Below are 16,893 nucleotides of genomic sequence, written 5' to 3' on the forward strand. Positions count from 1 at the left end.
TGTACTTTTAATCTTGTATACTTTGTGCTACATTAGAGCCACTGAGAACAGGAGCGTGATGGTGATTGATGACCACAGGATAGTAAATTATTCATGTTCATGGTGTGCTGTGGTGAATTATCTGAATGTACAGTCTGCAGCTGTGTATCTACGAACTCACCACTGGGGGACATATAATGTAGAAAACCGCTAACGAACTGGTTAGACTAAGTGTGTAAAGGACAAGAGACCAACACCGACATCAGTGGTGTGCAGTAGATCACCTGCTGGGTGTCGTCGAACGGTGCCGATTTAACATGTAGAATCCGAAAATGACTGCCAATATTCTGAGGATGCGCATCCACTGTGCAAGGCCTGTGTTAGTCTGTTGTGTCCTTCAGAGTAACAAAGTAAGACAAGACAAGCCATCTGCAACAGTACATCTATTGTCAAAGGGCTTATTGAACATTGCCTTCAGTGCTTCCATAGGAACACAAGGCAGGAGGAGAAATAACACCCAAATGTGTTAGAATAGATGTTTTTTTTTTATGTAAGTGCAACCCATTTCACCAGGAGCCAAATGCAAACAAAAGGAATTCCTTTGTAGTCTTGGTAAAATAATGAATCTCCCCACAGCTAAGGCAGGGAAGTCCTCAGGGTGATCTGGGTTTGGGGCTAGGACATAAGCCTGGTGTTAGGGGATAGGATTATGATACATATACAGTACTTTACATGCTCCTAGAAAGAAGTTTCTTCACCTCACAAAATGGTCCTCACAAAATTTGTTATGGTTGTCTAAAAATATATATATTTTTTTACCAAGACATTTTCAAAAACCCTTGACTTCGGTGTTCACTTAATAGAACTGCTCTGCTCTGTATAAAACTGATATAAAAAGCCTCTGCCCTTATGTAGTTGGTTTCCAGCGTATTTTCTAAAGGATAGGATACCTACCCTCTGAGTCTTCTCTGCTCTCTCAGGGTGACTAGTCGTCCTCCCTTTCTCCCCCTTCAACTGGGGCGCTGCAGGCTGCCAAAGTTGAACAACCAGACAGGAAGTGATTTCACTCGCAGACCTGCGCAGACTGGAGAAGTGGCTGTCCTCTTCCTCAACAGACTCCGCCTTTGTGTTCTAGTGGAAGAAATGCCAAATATGAGCAAGAATAGAAACACATTAACTTAAACCCAAATAAATGCCTCATTTTTTTATCCATTTATGGTCCTGCCAAAGGTCGATCTCTGCAGCACTAATCTGAATCACTCACCTCAATGCGTTTGGACTTGTTTATGCCTTGGAGGGCACCTTGCTGTCCAGTTTACGGAGGTTAAACTCCGCCTTGGGGCGACTCAGCTCCTGCAGGGTGTGTGTGTGTGTGTTGGTTATCCTATCCTCGTGGGGACCTAAAATCCCCAATTGTCCCCACAAGGATAGTCAAACAAGGAAAACTCTCCCTCATGGGGACATTTCAAATACTATTTTAAGCTTAGGGGTTAGGTTTAGGGTTAGTGTTACAATTGGGGTTCGAATTAGGGTAAGGATAAGGGGTTAGTGTTTTAGGGTTACGGGTTAAGGTAAGTTTTAGGGTTAGGGAAAATAGGATTTTAAATATAAATTAATTTTAGTTCCCCATGAGGATACAAGAACATTGTGTGTGTGTGTGTATGGTTTGGTTTGGTTTTGCTATACCTGTGGGGACCAAAAGCCCTCACAAGGATGGTAAAACAAGGACATTTTGAAAAAGTGGAGACATTTTGCCAGTCCCCACAAGGAAAATGTCTATATAAGGCTTATGGGTTTGGTTTAGGGTTAGGCTTATAATTAGGGCTAGGGTTACAATTAAGGTTAGGAGTTAGATTTAGGGTTAGGAGTAAGGGTTAAATTTAGTTTTAGGGTTTGGGGTTAAGATTAGGTTTAGGGATAATAGGATTTTGAATGGGATGAAATGTTTTGGTACCCACAAGGATAGTGAAAGAAATGTGTGTGTGTGTGTTTGTGGTGTGTGGTGACTCTGCCCTCAGGTGGGATTCCTCCTGCATCAGGAGTCACGTCCATCCCTACATCACTACAGAGGAGACAGTAACCATGCTAAATCATCCATCACCAATTTTAAAATTGCACTTTGTGCATTCTACTATTACAACTTTCAATAGTAAGTTGAAAGTTGGACTGAGTTCAAAATGTATTATTATTATTATTTATTTATTTATTTATTTATTTGGATGGGGGGCATAGTATGCTTAGCCTAGCCTACATAGGCTATATGGAGGCCACACTTGCACTGCAGAAGAACTATTGTAGTGTCATATTCAAGAGGAAATTAGAACAGCACATGGAACAGATGTTATATTTACATAGAGGAACTATTGGTGCAGTGGTCTACTTTTGTGGAGAAAAAAAACCATTTTGGGCTGCTGCAGCAAACTTCCTTTAAAACTGCAATGTGTTCTCTATGCTGAAAATGTACTTTAGAACTTACATTTTTCTCTCAGCTGTCAAAGGGGTGCCACTAAAAAAATGTGACCACGTGGTGGGGGGCTCCCACCAAGCGGGTGAAAAACCCTGACAGAATCTCACCTGTTTAGAAAGCCCTGACACAATCTCACCTGTTTCAGAAAGAGTTGCTATTAAAATATTTGCCATACAACCTCCGTTCACAATTTATGCTTACATTTTGCTTATATTTCATCACAAAAAACGTATTATGCATGGAATCCGATGTGAGGAGGCACACCAACCAGAAGGGGGAAAAGGAGGCAACACACACTGTCTGTTGAACTTTATTTGCTTTACACATGTAGGCCTACATGTCCGCAAATATACCATAAGAGCCATGTGCACATGCACCCAGAGTAAAGTAATGAAACAACAGGTTCATTTAATTGAATAGGCCTAATGTAATAATATAGTAATACTTGTATAGTGTAGGACTATTCTACTAGGCATATGTTAAATGACTGACTGCAACCTTTTTTCAGTTTAATTTCCTCTCTGGTGGCTAGATTAGGCCTACTTCCGTAACTTTGACGTCTTTGACTCACCAGTTCCCTTTAAATCGTTCCAAAAATGTAATAATATAAACATAGTCTCCTTTATGCGTGGGAGAGGCTTCTGATCCGCAGCGGTCCAATCCCAGTCCACTGAAAAATTAACCGCCCTTCATTGCTATTGGTTTAAGCGTCTCAGTGTTTGGAGCGGTTTTATGCGTTATGCACATTGGTTCAATCTGCTGTCAATCTGTAAAGGCGCGCTCTAGAACGTTTAAAACGTTCACGGCTGAAAAAGTAGCAACCAATGAGCGTACTTTGAAAGTTCTGATGATGACCATTGGTTACTGTGTTGCTCTCGTTCGGATTTACCTCATGCTTTGACCCTTGTAATAGGTTATTTCCCATACATGTGGTAGGAGGATTTAATTTACCTTCAACTGATTTGTCAAATGAACCGCCCAGGCGCGATTTGCAACGCGGGAAAGACTTCCAGAAGTAGCAGCTGGATCCACATTGACCTTGTGAACATCGGACTTTCTATTTTTGTAAATTAATATTTGTGAAATTTTTAATAAGGAATTGTGGCGCGGTTTTCTACGTCGCTGGAAATGAAGAATATTTTCACTCCTGATTGAGTAGCTGAATTTGGTGGGACACTTTCAGTCGTATAGCTGCCTAACACAAATTCTGTTAGAAGGCTATTTTGCTAACGTTAAGCTACTTGATAAAAACGCGTTCGGCCTATGGTTAGATGACAAAGTGATTCCTGAACACCATTGTGATACAATTTGAGATTTTATCAGTTTTGAACAAATCGGTCTTCATCTCAACGATGGCCGAGAACAAGCACCCTCAAGTAATTTTTTGCAACGACTCCCCAAAGAGGGTCCTGGTGTCTGTGATCAAGACTACCCCGATCAAGCCCAGAAAGAGCGCGTCTCTGATGCCGACCAGCCCTGGATTCAGCGACTTTATGGTGTACCCGTGGAGGTGGGGGGAGAACGCCCATAATGTGAGCCTGAGCCCTGGCTCGGTGAACGGGGCAGCCTCACCTACCGGGACCAACACCGCCAGCGAGGCGGACCTGGCTGCCTCCTCCGACCAGATTAAGGTAGGATAAGTTGGAGGTTGTTGTTCATGTTGTTTACCTTAATAACATTGTGTTGTGTTGAAGTTAAAATCATATCTAGTAGGCTAGGATAGTTTTACTGCCTAGAAAGTAGCCTATACATATAGCCTACTTAGACTTTGCATTAATTGTGTGTCTGTTCGCACACCGTAATACATGCATGAGCACTTGCATGTAACTTTCAGTTGCTTGTTGTATTTAATCTTTCTGCAATGAATGATAGGTTACATTGTTTCAACTTTACAATATAGATGATCATGTTACATTCCTCGGAAAGGCCAGATACAAATGAACTTTAGGCTACACTGAATCATTGAATGATGCGAAAAAAGAAACGTAATCTAAATAATTGTCGTTTTTTTTTTTTACATGAAACGGCAACTAGGAAAAGTGTGTTTTTAAAAAACACAGTCACTTCCCACAGTAACATCTGTCATGTGATATCGCCTCGCGCGGCAAATTTTTTTTACCGGATGTGCATGGATGAACGAATACATGCACCTTGCAACAATGTTTAACTGCTTGTGGGCCTGGCACCATTCATTTGTACCAAACAAACATCCCTATTTGACAATGATCATCAAGTTGATTTATATAATGTGTAGCAGTAATGATTTGAAGTTGGAATTAGATATTGAGGGAACTTTTGCTTTAAATGAAACCGTTCATAAAGCATCATATAAGATGACATAACAACTAGTTACTGTTTTAGTAAAACAAACATTGTTACTGGAATAATGCTGCATTCCAAACTGGAAGTATGATGTTGTAAGCCTACATTAAGTATTCAGAAAGTAAAGGAAGATGCATTTATTCATTTAAACTGTAGTTAACTTTGTTTCCAGGACGGTATTCGGCGTGGCCGCCCGCGTGCTGACACTGTCCGTGAGTTGATCAACGAGGGGGAGAGCTCCTCCAGTCGCATCCGCTGCAACATCTGCAATCGTGTGTTCCCCAGAGAGAAGTCCCTACAGGCCCATAAGAGAACACACACAGGTGAGAGCAGAGCACAGATGGCCCTGACACACGGACACCCAGCCTACCAGGACACTATGCTGTTCCCTGTGTTGCAACCTGCATTTGGGGCAACACCAAGACTCCAGCCACCCAAGTCATCGACTGTTCCTTTGGGTACTACTATTACTATTGTAAAGTGGTTGTTCCACTGGATATCATAAGGTGATTGCACCAATTTGTAAGTCGCTCTGGATAAGAGCGTCGGCTAAATGACGTAAATGTAAATGGGTCCCACACGGCAAGCGGTACCGATGCACCAAGTCTGGAACAAACAGGATCCTGAACAGCTTCTACCACCAAGCCATAAGACTGCTAAATAGTTAGTTAACCTCTCTGGGCCAGTGGGACGTTTGCGTCCCACCCTAGTCAACAGCCAGTGGAATCCCGTGGCGCGAAATACAAATACCTAAAAAATGCTACAACTTCAATTTCTCAAACATATGACTATTTTACACCATTTTAAAGACAAGACTCTCGTTAATCTAACCACATTGTCCGATTTCAAAAAGGCTTTACAGCGAAAGCAAAACATTACATTATGTCAGGAGAGTACCCAGCCAAAAATAATCACACAGCCATTTTCAAAGCAAGCATATATGTCACAAAAACCCAAACCACAGCTAAATGCAGCACTAACCTTTGATGATCTTCATCAGATGACACTCCTAGGACATTATGTTATACAATACATGCATGTTTTGTTCAATGAAGTTCATATTTATATCAAAAACCAGCTTTTTACATTAGCATGTGATGTTCAGAACTAGCATACCCACCGAAAACTTCCGGTGAATTTACTAAATTACTCATGATAAACGTTGACAAAATACATAACAATTATTTTAAGAATTATAGATACAGAACTCCTTTATGCAAACGCTATGTCATATTTTAAAATAGCTTTTTGGCGAAAGCACATTTTGCAATATTCAGAGTACATAGCTCGGCCATCACAGGCTAGCTAATTTGACACCCACCAAGTTTGGGGCTCACTAAACTCAGAATTACTATTAGAAAAATTTGATTACCTTTGCTGTTCTTCGTCAGAATACACTCCCAGGACTTCTACTTCAACAACAAATGTTGTTTTGGTTCCAAATAATCCATAGTTATATCCAAATACCTCCGTTTTGTTCGTGCGTTCAGGTCACTATCCGAAGGGTAACGCGTGAGCGCATTTCGTGACAAAATAATTCAAAATATTCCATTACCGTACTTAGAAGCATGTCAAACGCTGTTTTAAAATCAATTTTTATGCAATTTTTCTTGTAAAATAGCGATAATATTCCAACCGGGCGACGTTGTATTAATTCAAAGACTGAAAGAAAAAAATTTGAGATGTCTCGTGAATGCGCATGTCAGTCTCACTGTCCCCAGGCTGACCACTTACAAACTCTGCTGCTGTACTTTGCCCAGAGACAGCAGACACACCATTCTACTTTCTGGCGGCTTTAGAGAGCCAATGGAAGCCTTAGAAAGTGTCACGTTACAGCACAGATGCTGTATTTTCGATAGAGATGCAACAGAAGGACAACAAATTGTCAGACAGGGCACTTCCTGTATGGAATCTTCTCACGTTTTGGCCTGCCATATGAGTTCTGTTATACTCAGACACCATTCAAACAGTTTTAGAAACTTTGGGGTGTTTTCTATCCAAATCTAGTAATTATATGCATATTCTCGTTTCTGGGCAAGAGTAGTAACCAGTTTAAATCGGGTATGTTTTTTATCCGGCTGTGAAAATACTGCCCCCTAGCCCAGGACTATCTGCATTGATCCTGCACATCGACTCGGTACTGGTACCCCGTGTATATAGCCAAGTTACCGTTACCCATTGTGGATTTATTCTTCGTGTTAATATTTTTCTATTATTTCTAAACGTTTCTCTCTGCATTGTAGGGAAGGGCCTGTAAGTAAGCATTTCACTGTTAGTCTACACCTGTTGTTTACAAAGCATGTGACAAATACCATGTGGTTTTAGTTCAACTCCCCCTCTGTGTTCTCTCTCAGGGGAGAGGCCATACCCGTGTGACTACCCGGACTGTGGCAAGGCTTTTGTCCAGAGTGGCCAGCTAAAGACCCATCAGCGCCTGCACACTGGAGAGAAGCCCTTTGTCTGCTCTGTGAAAGGTGAGCACACAACTAGATTGTCACTGTTGCCCCTTTACATAGGTGGTACCTTGAGACCTTTTGTATAGATGGGGTGCAGCATCTACCAAATGGAAAAGCTTTGACACTAACTCGGATGTTACTGTTATCTCCCCAGCCTGTGGCAGTCGCTTTACCCACGCTAACCGGCACTGCCGAAAGCACCCGTATGCCCGTTTGAAGAGAGAGGACCCCAAAGAGGGACCAGGCAAGGCCCAGTCTGTGGACAATAAGGCTGTGGCAGAGTGGCTGGCAAAGTGGGTGGCTCTGGAGGGAGGGAGGACAGGCAGATCAGACAGATAGTAAAAACTAGTAAACCAATCAAGCGATCTCACCCTATTCTGCACACCCCATTACTCACCATATCCCCCCTCGTCTCTGTGTTGTGGCAGGTACTGGCAGACCCGTGAGCAGCGTGCCCCTGCGCCCACCAAGGGGAAAACCCAGGGCAAGGGTGGGGTGGAGGACCAGGAGCAGCAGGACCCCCGGGAGTTTCTCCAATCAGACGAGGAAGACGAGGAGGATCCAATGGAGGAAGAGAAGGTCAACGGGGGCGGGGCTGCCAGACGGCGTCTCCAAGAGCAACGGGAGCGTCTTCATGGCGCCCTGGCGCTCATTGAGCTGGCTAATAACCTGTCTGCCTAAATCCCCGCCCACATCCCAGTCCTGAAACCTTCCCTAGTCAATCCCCTTCTGCCTCCCTACGCAGTATGCTTGGGATAGAAGTTTGCCTGTAGGGAAAAACATCTAGGATAAGCTTACCCTCCCCAAATACTTAACCATTAATGGGGAGGGGGGGGGGCGCTAAGCTGACCTTAGATTAGTATGTGGAGGGAACTCCTCCACCCGCAGTGGGAGGCAGGCACAAGCTTAAAGCACCTTATCCAGCTTCCAATGTTACCTTATTGGGCTGCTATGATTGTAGATGTCCATTATTTGATGAATGTTTTACTCTCCTCTGCCTTCTAAAGAAAGGAGGAGAGGAACTTTGAATGTTTTTTGTTGTTGTTTTGTTTGCACTTTGGTGGTAACGAGTTATTTGCTGTCTTTTACTTTGGAACTTAAGCATATCGTGTGCTTGTGATTGTGTGAAGCATATTGTGTGATTGTGTGTGTATTCATATAACGGATGTATATGTGGATTTAGCTCAGATGGAAGGAGTGGTACAGGGTGCGTTCAGACGTAGGATAACTTAGGTGTATCTAAGTACTCTGATCTGGACTGTGACAGGATACAGTAGGTGACAAAGCAAGGCGGTGGAAGCCTATCAGGGGATTTTGCTTCTACCTGTCTAGTTCTTTCAGATCAGTGCAGATCAAGGAAGGGGAGGAAGTCACTGTCGAGACTATTGAGATGCAACCCACTGTTAGAAGAAGAGGTGGTCATTGCAAGTCTAATCTAGAGTAGTAGCTAGGCACAAGCTTTCACAAGAATCCAAGCTCTGACACCTTCACCTATCAAACGAATCCCACCCAGACCTGTAGCTCTAACCCAGGGGAGGGACAACTCGGGTCCTGGAGAGCCGCAGAGTGACCTGACTTAGCTCCATCTCAGCTCTTAATAAATCTGATCCAAATGGTCATCTTATCATGACCACTTAGACCACAATCAGTCGCCCCGGGTGTGTTAGAGCCATGCTGTGCAGGCGTTGACCGTCCCCGCTCTAACCAAATCACATCGCCGGACAGAAGGAAGAGGAAAACATGCAGAGCCAGGATATGTAAAGTCAGAAGTGCTGCCATCTTTTATATTAAAAGATGCTAGCTGATTGGAGATACGGACGTGGTAGCGCCATTGGTGGCGTACGTAAAAAAGTCTTCTCTGCAATCAACGCTTCATAGGTATTTATTTCGTCATGTTTATTTGACCTTATTGGTTAACAGCGATTTGCTATCACAAGCTTTCTCCGAGTACGGACATACTGAGTAATTCTACTGAAGAGTTTATCGATCATGTCCTTCCTCAGCGATTTAGTATCTATCCATGTCAACTAATACCAATTAGAATGTCACTCCCCTTTGCAGCAGAACTTGTATCTATATCTGCTATTAAGTTTTGCCTTTTATGGATTAAGTTTGCAATGTAACGTTTCCACTTATCAGACCGGTCTAGAGAAATGTCTAGAGGATGTAATGATCGCTTGGCGTTGGCGATGCTTTATTATTTGTTAGCAACACTACATCTTTTAACTTTGTGTAAAGGTTTTATGATAAATGGTCAATTGTTTTTAAATATATGTTTTGGTTGTTTTGATTAGGTTTGTGCTCCTCGCAAACACCCAGATCCTTTATTGGCCACTTGATTAAATATGTTGTATCCCACTGGGACACAAACTGGTTGAATCAATGTTGTTTCCACAGCATTTCAACCCCCCCAAAAATGCTATGTTATGACGTTAAATCAATTTGGAAAACTGATTGGATTTACAAAAAGTCATCATCATTTAAGGAATTTTGGTTTGTATTTTTTTTCACCCAACTTTTAACCAATGACATGGTAAAAAAGAAGAAAAAAAAGATTTCACATTGAATTCACTTTACTTTACAATTCAAACAAATGTAAATAAAACTAAACGTTGAATGGACCACTCTGTCCAGAGAGATAACACGTCCTATAAATCTTTTGATAGAGTCCAGGTTAAACTGGACGACAGTTATTATTTAATAGTCAAAGCACCAAATGATGTATTGTTATACCCAAGTATAATGTATATATCTTGTTTTTCTAACTCTTTGTTAATTATTTGGTTTCGTCAGTTAATATATTCCCTAACTTGTTTGTTAGAAAAAGAGAAGGGTGGAAAAAAATGACTGCACACAATCTACAGTACAAGAGCTTGAAGTTCATGTGTAGGTGATTGTGAAATTCACGTTCTCTCCCACCGTGTTAAACAGACCATGGTCAGAATTGGTGTGTTTTAGGCCTTGATAGGAAATGTTCTGACTTGCTCTGTGGAGATGACATTGTTGGTGTTTTAAAGCAGAGATTCTCTTTATAGGCAGTCCACTGTTGGTACTCGTTGGTCTTCAATAAACACCATCGTTGATCATGATCTAGGAGCTAGTTTCATTTCTTCACGTTTATAGTTAGGTTCATTGATTGGTAAGAGCTGCATCACTAAACTGTAGATTATGTTCTCATTGAACATACAGCTCTATACACTACACTACAGTACGTCTTTCAGTCACACACATTGGTTTCAAGAGGTGGTTAGTAACTACTAGTGGCCATTGCTATTTACATGTGTAATAATACATATAGTATTGCTATTTACCAGTGTAATAATACATATAGTATTGCTATTTACCAGTGTAATAATACATACAGTATTGCTATTTACATGTGTAATAATACATATAGTATTGCTATTTGCATGTGTAATAATACATATAGTATTGCTATTTACATGTGTAATAATACATATAGTATTGCTATTTACCACTGTAATAATACATATAGTATTGCTATTTACCAGTGTAATAATACATACAGTATTGCTATTTACATGTGTAATAATACATATAGTATTGCTATTTGCATGTGTAATAATACATATAGTATTGCTATTTACATGTGTAATAATACATACAGTATTGCTATTTGCATGTGTAATAATACATATAGTATTGCTATTTACATGTGTAATAATACATATAGTATTGCTATTTACCAGTGTAATAATACATATAGTATTGCTATTTACCAGTGTAATAATACATACAGTATTGCTATTTACATGTGTAATAATACATATAGTATTGCTATTTGCATGTGTAATAATACATATAGTATTGCTATTTACATGTGTAATAATACATACAGTATTGCTATTTGCATGTGTAATAATACATATAGTATTGCTATTTGCATGTCTAATAATACATATAGTATTGCTATTTACATGTGTAATAATACATATAGTATTGCTATTTACATGTGTAATAATACATTTAGTATTGCTATTTACATGTGTAATAATACATATAGTATTGCTATTTACGTGTGTAATAACACATATAGTATAGCTAAACCCTTGACAAGACAACTGAATTGCAGGTTTCAACTTGCAACACAAAATAATGAACACTGGTCAAAAATATGATTATAATTTAACATAATGATCATTTAAGTCTACAAAATGTTCTAACTTTTGCTCCACTAAGGAGCAGATACCAAAGGCAGTGTTTACTGCTGACAGTACAGAAAAAGACTACAGCATCATGTCTCACCTGGTTCATCACAGGTTTATTCACTTATTTCACAGGGAGTCTGTCTATGGAATCTTCCATCATGGGAATGATCAGCTGATCCTGGTTTCCCTGTATTCCGCTTTCATCGCTTTGGGATGGTTTGCTGCTGCTGTGGAACGTCAGGTAGGAATACACAAGTCCCCCTGATATACTGACGAGAAGAGAGAACTGTAGAGTAGGACATTGGCAATAACTTAAACAGAATGGCATACCAACAGCGTTCTTGAGCTAATGTGTCACGACTTGGAAACTCATCCGCTCTTACCAAATATTTAACCCCAGGAAGTTTGTCCATGAAAACAGGTAGTCTCCACCTAAAAACATGCCGATGTAGGCCACAGCAACGTTCTGCGGAAAACAATTGATCTTGATACACTAGTTGCGTTGGCATAATATTCATGGATATGTGGACTCGTGAGAAGGACATGATCAGAAGAGGATTGTGCATTTGAAAACATTTTTTTCTCCCCATTTTGCGCTCACTGAACCTGACCCAGCTGTGTCAACACAGCCCCAAAATGTTAGGAACAAACATATTGACCCACATGTTACTGGTCCACATGTGTTCTTCTTACCTTAATTGCTCCCACCACCGTGGTGGTCAGTGCAGAGTTGTAGTGGCTACACAGCACTATGGAATACATCAGCACAAACCTTAAACAGAGGCACAATATTTTTATCATGGTATACTTACATTTCATATGATTTTTATGATTATTATTTATTATTATTAATAAGACCACCACCCCCTAGTTAAGGGCCTTTTGTTTTTTTAACATAGATTTATTTTTCAAGTTCAAATATACATTATAGAACGCCATGTGAACGATCATAGTTTTTGGAAGAAAATGGAAAGAGACATAGAAATAAACAAAATAAAGAAGAATAGAAATTCAAAAAATGACATCCGTAAAAGGACCAAAATAAGTAAGAATACTAATAATTACAGGAGTTTATTTTAGTGTCGTTAAACAAAGGGAATTATTCCACAAACATATGTCCCTCTTTTTGTCTATACAGTTATTGGGCAAGGTACAATCTGATGGGAGTCCATTTCCACAGAAAAGTATCCATCTTTAGTTGCAACCTGGCTGTCATATTTTCCATAATTGTCCATTTATTCCCGTTGATTTACAGTTGGCGGCTGTGGTTTAAGCCAACTGAACATAATAATTTTCTGTGCAATCACTAACAGTGCCCTTAATATGTACATTTGTTTTTTTTATCTTCCAGGTTACAAGGTATTATACCCCTAATAAAATGAACATTGGTACCAGCGGTAACTCAATGTCCAGGATTGTCTTCACTGCTTTCTTTTTTTGATGCTCTTCCAGAACCCTTGTAACTTTGGACAGTACCAGATGTGTGTGTGGTCTCATATTTTTCAACACAGCGACTCTCAACAGTGCTGAAGCTTTTTGACCACATTTTCGATATCAACAAAGGTGTTTTAAAGTATCTCATCTTCACTTATCAGTCAAAATCCCTCCACGCTGGGCTACTATTGCATTTGTGACTACTTTCACAAATTCTCTCCCATGATTCATCTTCCACCAGCACATTCATTTCTAGTTCACGTTTTCCTTTAACATCCCACGTGTGGTCAGAAGTGGTCATTTGAAACCTTTTATGTAACTGGGACACCTCTTTTTTGGCTGCTATTTGCCCTTCTAATATGTTTATGAAATATTGCTCTACAATGAATGGTAGTAGGGGCCTTTTGTATTACTTTTTTTAATATGTTCTAAGATTTGTTAGGGGAAGTTGTGTTGGTGTAACAGTGTAGGTTCCGTCCCTCTCTTCGCCCCAACCTGGGCTCGAACCAGGGACCCTTGCACACATCAACAACTGACACCCCACGAAGCATCGTCACCCATCGCGCCACAAAAGCCGCGGCCATTGCAACGCAAGGGGAAACCCTACTTCAAGTCTCAGAGCGAGTGACGTCACTGATTGAAACGCTATTAGCACGCACCACCGCTAACTAACTAGCCATTTCACATCGGTTACACTGGCAACGATTGAGGCCAATGGGACAACATCATGGCTAAGGTGGGACGTGTCTCAGTGTTCTGCTCCGCCTCCGGTTGATGAGGAAGGATATCCTCATGGAGACTACACTTCCTTCAGACACATCTTGCTCTCACAATGTTGAACCACAACAGATCAAATTACATAAGTGGAATAATCCCCCTTTAACAGCCATATAAAAAGGGATACGCTGCCAGTTTCTTTTTGAGTCATTTGTACACTGACTTACCCCATGAGGCAGGAAATAAGGAAGCAGGAAACAAAGGGGGCATTCAACCAGTGTTCAAATGTGATGGCCTGTCAACGGATAACAAACACACAGACAGCGGGTCAGACAGGCAGACAGACGGGAATTAACTGGTCCTAGATCTGTGGCTAAAAGCGATGCTTATCCTGAGAAAACAAGAAATCCATTTACCTTGTGTAAATCCCCAGTGAATGCACTTGCCAGAAGAGCTGGGATGACGATGATGAATGCATTGTAAAATAAGATCCCATATTTTCCAAGACCCTTTAAAGAAATAGAAACCTTTATTTCATGTGAATCCGAATTACGCAAAACACTTCGCTATTCAACTCCTCAAATGTTCAACCATAAGAGGAGAGTGTTGCTGGAGCTTAAAGATCCAGTGATCCACTGTAGAGGCAGGTTACGCATTTTGCAGTGTTTACTTTAAGGGTGGGCATCCAAACAAATGAATCAACGTCACGTAGCCTGGCGACGTTTAGGTGAGTCATTATCCTGCGAACTCAGACCCTATACATTGTAAGCAATAGAACACAGGTGACTCTTTCAGGAACACCTCACTTCACCTTTCCTCACTTGGCTGGAATGTAAACATGCAGGATGTAAACGTACAACAGAAATTGTTATCGATTGTTGCAAAACTAAGGACTAAATTCATTCAACCTGCCGTATAAATATGTTTGCATTCTCCTGTGCCTGTTTAAGAATCTCTTAATCTGAAAACTGGAAGTATCTATCTGTAAGGAGAATGTTGTCTAGGTGTTTGGTATTATCACAGTACCCAGAACCATTCTGGGAGTTTTTCATTTGACGACGGGTAAAAAAAAAAAGGTATGTTTACGTGCTTAAATCAATTCTTTATCCATTCTTAATTGCCCTGGTCTACATGTTAATAGGGAAAACAGATGGTGGACATATAGTGTGGCTACAATGAGTCCTACCTCAGTTCCCAGCTTCTTCTTGGTGTACACACCACTGGCAGCAGTGAAGACATCATTAAGCAGAATGAATGTGTAGCCCTCTGCATCAAAGGCCAAGTCAGAGCTATTGGAGAAAATAAGTGGTACATTTTATCCATAATGGTAATGAAGAAAATCAGTGATTCCTTTGAAGTACTATAGACGTTTTCAGAGGTAATATCTGAAGGAGGGTAGCTCACCGGACAGGAATATGTTAACAGTGTGAAAGTTTATTAGCAGCATATCAGGGTTGGCAATCTATTGGACTTACCTGGCAGCCACCAAAGCTCCAAAAACTATGGCCAGAACACTGTAGATAAGATGATTGGGGAATGTTTTCCTGGAGAGGAAATGTAAATTCACATGTTAATACTTTAAGGCTGAACTGTAAACTTTAAGGCTAAACTGTAAACTTTAAGGCCGAACTGTAAAAGATGAGCAGTTATTACTGTGAAGTAGACATGTGGAAAAATGGCCACAAACCTCAATAGCCTTGCTTCCATGATCATTGTCATCAATATGGTGAACTTCCTTAACACTGTGAACATGGGTAAGCTGTAAAAGGATCAATGGATCAATCAATCATTAATAATTGATCTGCTTTTTTATAAATGCATTCGTCACAAAGTGCTTGGCGCCCAGGCCTAAGTCCCTATGAGTAGGGAGTGTTGTTTATATTGTACAGACTGTAATTGAGATGATATCTGAAACGAATGCATTAAATATCACTCATGCATTTAGACTCCATTGTACCTTAACTTCTTTGTACTAGCCAATCCTGTTATGTGGTTTCCAACATACAGCAAAGGTAGGGGGAAGATCTGTATGTCCAGAATGTATTAAATTAATTAAATCAAGATTATTATATTGACATGGCAAAAATATATATATATTTTTTTACATTGGCTCCTTTTGTGGCTCATTGTGGTTCACCTTTTGTTGTACGCATCTGTGACAGACAGAATATTAACATAAGGGGAAATCGCTTACTTTGACGAGAATGCTTCTGTCAAAGTCTTGGAAGTGAACTGTTTGGTTCATTTTAGCAAAATAGAGAATGAGGATTGTAGTAGTCATCTGTAAAAAATAAAAAATAATTTAAAAAAAAGGGTCGATCAATATTTATGAATAGATGGCAATTCCACACTCAATGATGTTAATGCTACTGATAATGGTCAGTTCTTATTTCATCAACAGTTTGGTTTGGTTATGATACGGGAAGGTAACCTGATCCTAGACCTGTGGTGCAACTTCTACCTCAAGAATCCTGAATTGAGACACATTATAGCCTACCTGGCCAATTCCTAGAAACATGTAGGAGGGAAATCTAAAAGCAAGGAAAGAAATGTTATTGGATATTCAAGATGTCAAGAGGTAGCCTATAAACAATACAATACGGAAGGTAAACCCATGATAACTGGCTGCCTGTTTGAGCCTCAATTTGTCATGTTAATTTAGCATGTTATTTGTTGAACCTCTGTACACAATAATTGCAGTGACCAAACAACCTTACCTGTAGTTTGTGAGAATCGTTTTGTTCACAACAATGATCAAAAAAGAACTGACAGCGTAGAACGCAGCAGATAAAAACTTGAACAGTCCGGAATGTTCGGGTTCTGGTAAATTAGCTGAGGTAGACATGGCAGACATTAGTTCAAGAATAGTTGTTATCGCAAAAAAGATATAACGATCTCGGTTGCTTTCACTTAGGCTTTGTCGCGATCATTTGATAAAAGGGGAGGACGTTAATTAGAGTGGGCTGGGACCGTTCAAACAGGCTGAAATTTGCGAAGGGAATTACATAATTCTGGAAGATTATAAACAATATCTTGTGGAAGATTATAAACAACTATACGTATAGTGCCAAATATAGACTTTATGCCATTTTGCTGAATCATACGCTTGATTATTCACAATTCATTTCCATGGATGGTCAAAATTGTCAATTTCTTACGCTATAATATAGGCCTAATCTTTTGTAAGTAAAATTACATGGAATTTCAATGACTGCCTGAAGTACGACTAAGCATAACACACACAAAGTCACACAGATAAGGATGATGTAAATATAATAAATCAAGGGGAAGGGAAAGGGGATGATCTGGATAGGGGTCGCTATGATTATTTTATTGCACCATAACACAG

The 16,893-nt window shown here is 40.2% G+C and overlaps 2 protein-coding genes across 5 annotated transcripts; one reads left to right on the forward strand and one right to left on the reverse strand.

The window, feature by feature from the left end:
- Positions 1–3,337: 3,337 nt before the first annotated feature.
- Positions 3,338–10,313, forward strand: LOC115164195 (zinc finger protein 367). Of its 2 annotated transcripts, none has more exons than XM_029716446.1 (5): positions 3,338–4,077; positions 4,941–5,091; positions 7,123–7,242; positions 7,379–7,468; positions 7,653–10,313. In XM_029716446.1, the coding sequence occupies exons 1-5, from the start codon at positions 3,799–3,801 to the stop codon at positions 7,928–7,930; spliced, it is 918 nt and encodes a 305-aa protein (XP_029572306.1). In that variant the 5' UTR covers positions 3,338–3,798; the 3' UTR covers positions 7,931–10,313. The 2 variants fall into 2 exon arrangements, with proteins under 2 accessions (XP_029572306.1, XP_029572305.1); XM_029716445.1 differs by having other exon boundaries at positions 3,343–4,077; positions 7,379–7,517.
- slc35d2 (solute carrier family 35 member D2) lies at positions 9,785–16,492 on the reverse strand. 3 transcript variants are annotated; one of them, XM_029716444.1, is made up of 12 exons: positions 16,262–16,492; positions 16,042–16,075; positions 15,739–15,825; positions 15,502–15,569; positions 15,232–15,303; positions 15,020–15,088; positions 14,731–14,833; positions 13,961–14,053; positions 13,772–13,839; positions 12,087–12,165; positions 11,777–11,859; positions 9,785–11,679 (listed from the first exon to the last, which is right to left on the reverse strand). In XM_029716444.1, exons 1-12 carry the CDS (start codon positions 16,396–16,398, stop codon positions 11,631–11,633), a joined length of 942 nt encoding a protein of 313 aa, XP_029572304.1. In that variant the 5' UTR covers positions 16,399–16,492; the 3' UTR covers positions 9,785–11,630. The 3 variants fall into 3 exon arrangements, with proteins under 3 accessions (XP_029572304.1, XP_029572303.1, XP_029572301.1); XM_029716443.1 differs by having other exon boundaries at positions 9,993–11,654; XM_029716441.1 differs by having other exon boundaries at positions 9,993–11,662; positions 16,262–16,491.
- Positions 16,493–16,893: the final 401 nt, after the last annotated feature.

This window comes from Salmo trutta, chromosome 27 (genome assembly GCF_901001165.1).
Source record: "Salmo trutta chromosome 27, fSalTru1.1, whole genome shotgun sequence".
In the NCBI taxonomy this organism is placed as follows: Eukaryota; Metazoa; Chordata; class Actinopteri; order Salmoniformes; family Salmonidae; genus Salmo; species Salmo trutta.

Excerpts from the sequence above, each read along its gene's own strand:
- LOC115164195 (XM_029716445.1), top strand. The coding sequence starts at position 3,799 with ATGGCCGAGAACAAGCACCCTCAAGTAATTTTTTGCAACGACTCCCCA. Across the intron at positions 5,092-7,122 it reads CCATAAGAGAACACACACAG|GGGAGAGGCCATACCCGTGT; the intron begins GTGAGAGCAGAG and ends GTTCTCTCTCAG. Across the intron at positions 7,243-7,378 it reads CTTTGTCTGCTCTGTGAAAG|CCTGTGGCAGTCGCTTTACC; the intron begins GTGAGCACACAA and ends TTATCTCCCCAG.
- slc35d2 (XM_029716441.1), bottom strand. The coding sequence starts at position 16,398 with ATGTCTGCCATGTCTACCTCAGCTAATTTACCAGAACCCGAACATTCC. Across the intron at positions 15,826-16,041 it reads TGTTTCTAGGAATTGGCCAG|ATGACTACTACAATCCTCAT; the intron begins GTAGGCTATAAT and ends TATTTTTTACAG. Across the intron at positions 12,166-13,771 it reads CTTATTTCCTGCCTCATGGG|GTTTGTGCTGATGTATTCCA; the intron begins GTAAGTCAGTGT and ends CCTCTGTTTAAG.